This window comes from Eleginops maclovinus, chromosome 14 (assembly GCF_036324505.1).
Source record: "Eleginops maclovinus isolate JMC-PN-2008 ecotype Puerto Natales chromosome 14, JC_Emac_rtc_rv5, whole genome shotgun sequence".
Classification (NCBI taxonomy): domain Eukaryota; kingdom Metazoa; phylum Chordata; class Actinopteri; order Perciformes; family Eleginopidae; genus Eleginops; species Eleginops maclovinus.
In genome coordinates this window covers 324,824-326,554 of record NC_086362.1, presented here as the reverse complement: position 1 = coordinate 326,554, position 1,731 = coordinate 324,824, and the positions used below count along the sequence as shown (strand labels likewise).

Here is a 1,731-nt window from a genome sequence, read left to right as displayed (position 1 = left end):
GAAGAGAGTCAGGAAGAGAGTCAGGAAGAGAGTCATGAAGGATGAGGAAGGATCAGGAAGAGAGTCAGGAAGAGAGTCAGGAAGGATCAGGAAGAGAGTCATGAAGGATCAGGAAGGATCAGGAAGAGAGTCAGGAAGAGAGTCAGGAAGGATCAGGAAGAGAGTCAGGAAGAGAGTCAGGAAGGATCAGGAAGGATCAGGAAGAGAGTCAGGAAGGATCAGGAAGGATCAGGAAGAGAGTCAGGAAGGATCAGGAAGGATCAGGAAGAGTCAGACTCAGGAAGTGGTCTTCATTATTTATTAAGCTTTATTGTTGAACACGTTTCACATCACCCCCCCTCGATAACTTTGATTTAAAAACATAGCGATGATATAAGAGGCTGTAATTATTGGGTCCACATGGAGACGAAGCAGAGTCCAGACTGATCCTGGTCCAGGGCTGTCAGACAGTCCTGGATCAGGGTTCAGATCGGCAGACTATCAGAGCTCAGATTATCACATAACCAGCAGAGCACATGAAGCTGGAGAGACACAAACAGGACAAGGACCCACTCCTGGGAACCAGGACCAGGCTCAGCTGCTGGGAACCAGGACCAGGATCAGCTGCTGGGAACCGCGACCAGGATCAGCTGCTGGGAACCAGAATCCGTCCTGAAAGAGAAAACCAGATGAGGGTCAAGTCAAGCCCTGATACCGTCAGTAAACCTAACCAAAGAGGTCTGAGAGAGCCGGTCCCTCAGAAGGAGGTCTGAGGACAGACTGGATCTGATGGATCTGAAACTTTGAAACTGAGCTGCTTCACCTCGGGACTTCCTCTTGTAGTAGATGAACCCAGCCATAGATAGGGTCAGACCCAGGATCAGTCCTGCAGCTCCAATGGCTATCTTGTTCCTGTCAGACTCTGACATGGAGGGGTCTGAGGACAGACAGGTGGAGAGACAGGGGGGTCAGGAGGCAGGCAGACAGGAAAGCAGAGAGGCAGGTGGAGAGACAGACAGGTATTTACCCCAGAGAGTAACCAGAGGCTCTCCCAGGCTGACGTGCTCCACCACGCAGGAGATCTGATCCCCAGACCTGCAGACACAAAGCAGCACTGTCACTCACAGAACCGGAGCTGGACCAGACTGGATCTGACTGTAACTGGACCTGAATCAAACTAGACCTGAGTCTAACTGGACCTGAATCTAACTAGACCTGAGTCTAACTGGACCTGTACCTTGCCCAGACTGGATCTGCATCTACTACTGAACTCCTGAGCTGTGTGAATGTCTACTCACATCTGTCTGTAGTACACACATACTATATATATATATATATATATATATAGATATGTGTGTACTACAGACAGATGTGTATAATATATATATATTATACATCTGCTATACATAATATATGCATCTGTCCATACCTCCTCATTCCACAGAGTAAAGTGTGTAAATACTCTCAATGTATTCCACATATGTATATATTTCTCATCCTCAAATCTTTACTGTTGTTATTGTAAATATTCTTCTCTCTTTTTCACTATTTTATTATCTTATCTGCACCATGTATGTGAGTTGTTGGAGGAGCATGGGACATAAGATTTTCATTGCCAACATATACGCTGTATCTGCTGTGCATATGACCAATAAAACCTTGAAACCTTGAAACCATCTGAATCTAGCTGGAACTGGACCTGAGTCTAACTGGACCTGGACCCACCTGGGGTGTTCCCGGGGGGAATGGATC

At 46.9% G+C, this 1,731-nt stretch overlaps 1 protein-coding gene across 1 annotated transcript in view; it reads right to left on the bottom strand.

The window, feature by feature from the left end:
* Positions 1-284: 284 nt before the first annotated feature.
* Positions 285-1,731, bottom strand: part of LOC134875717 (HLA class II histocompatibility antigen, DQ beta 1 chain-like) — a gene marked incomplete in the record, with an annotated part of 3,849 nt that continues 2,402 nt past the window's right edge. Inside the window, 3 exon segments of the mRNA XM_063900322.1 lie at positions 285-651; positions 803-916; positions 1,007-1,074. Coding sequence (XP_063756392.1) covers positions 626-651; positions 803-916; positions 1,007-1,074 — 208 coding nt within the window.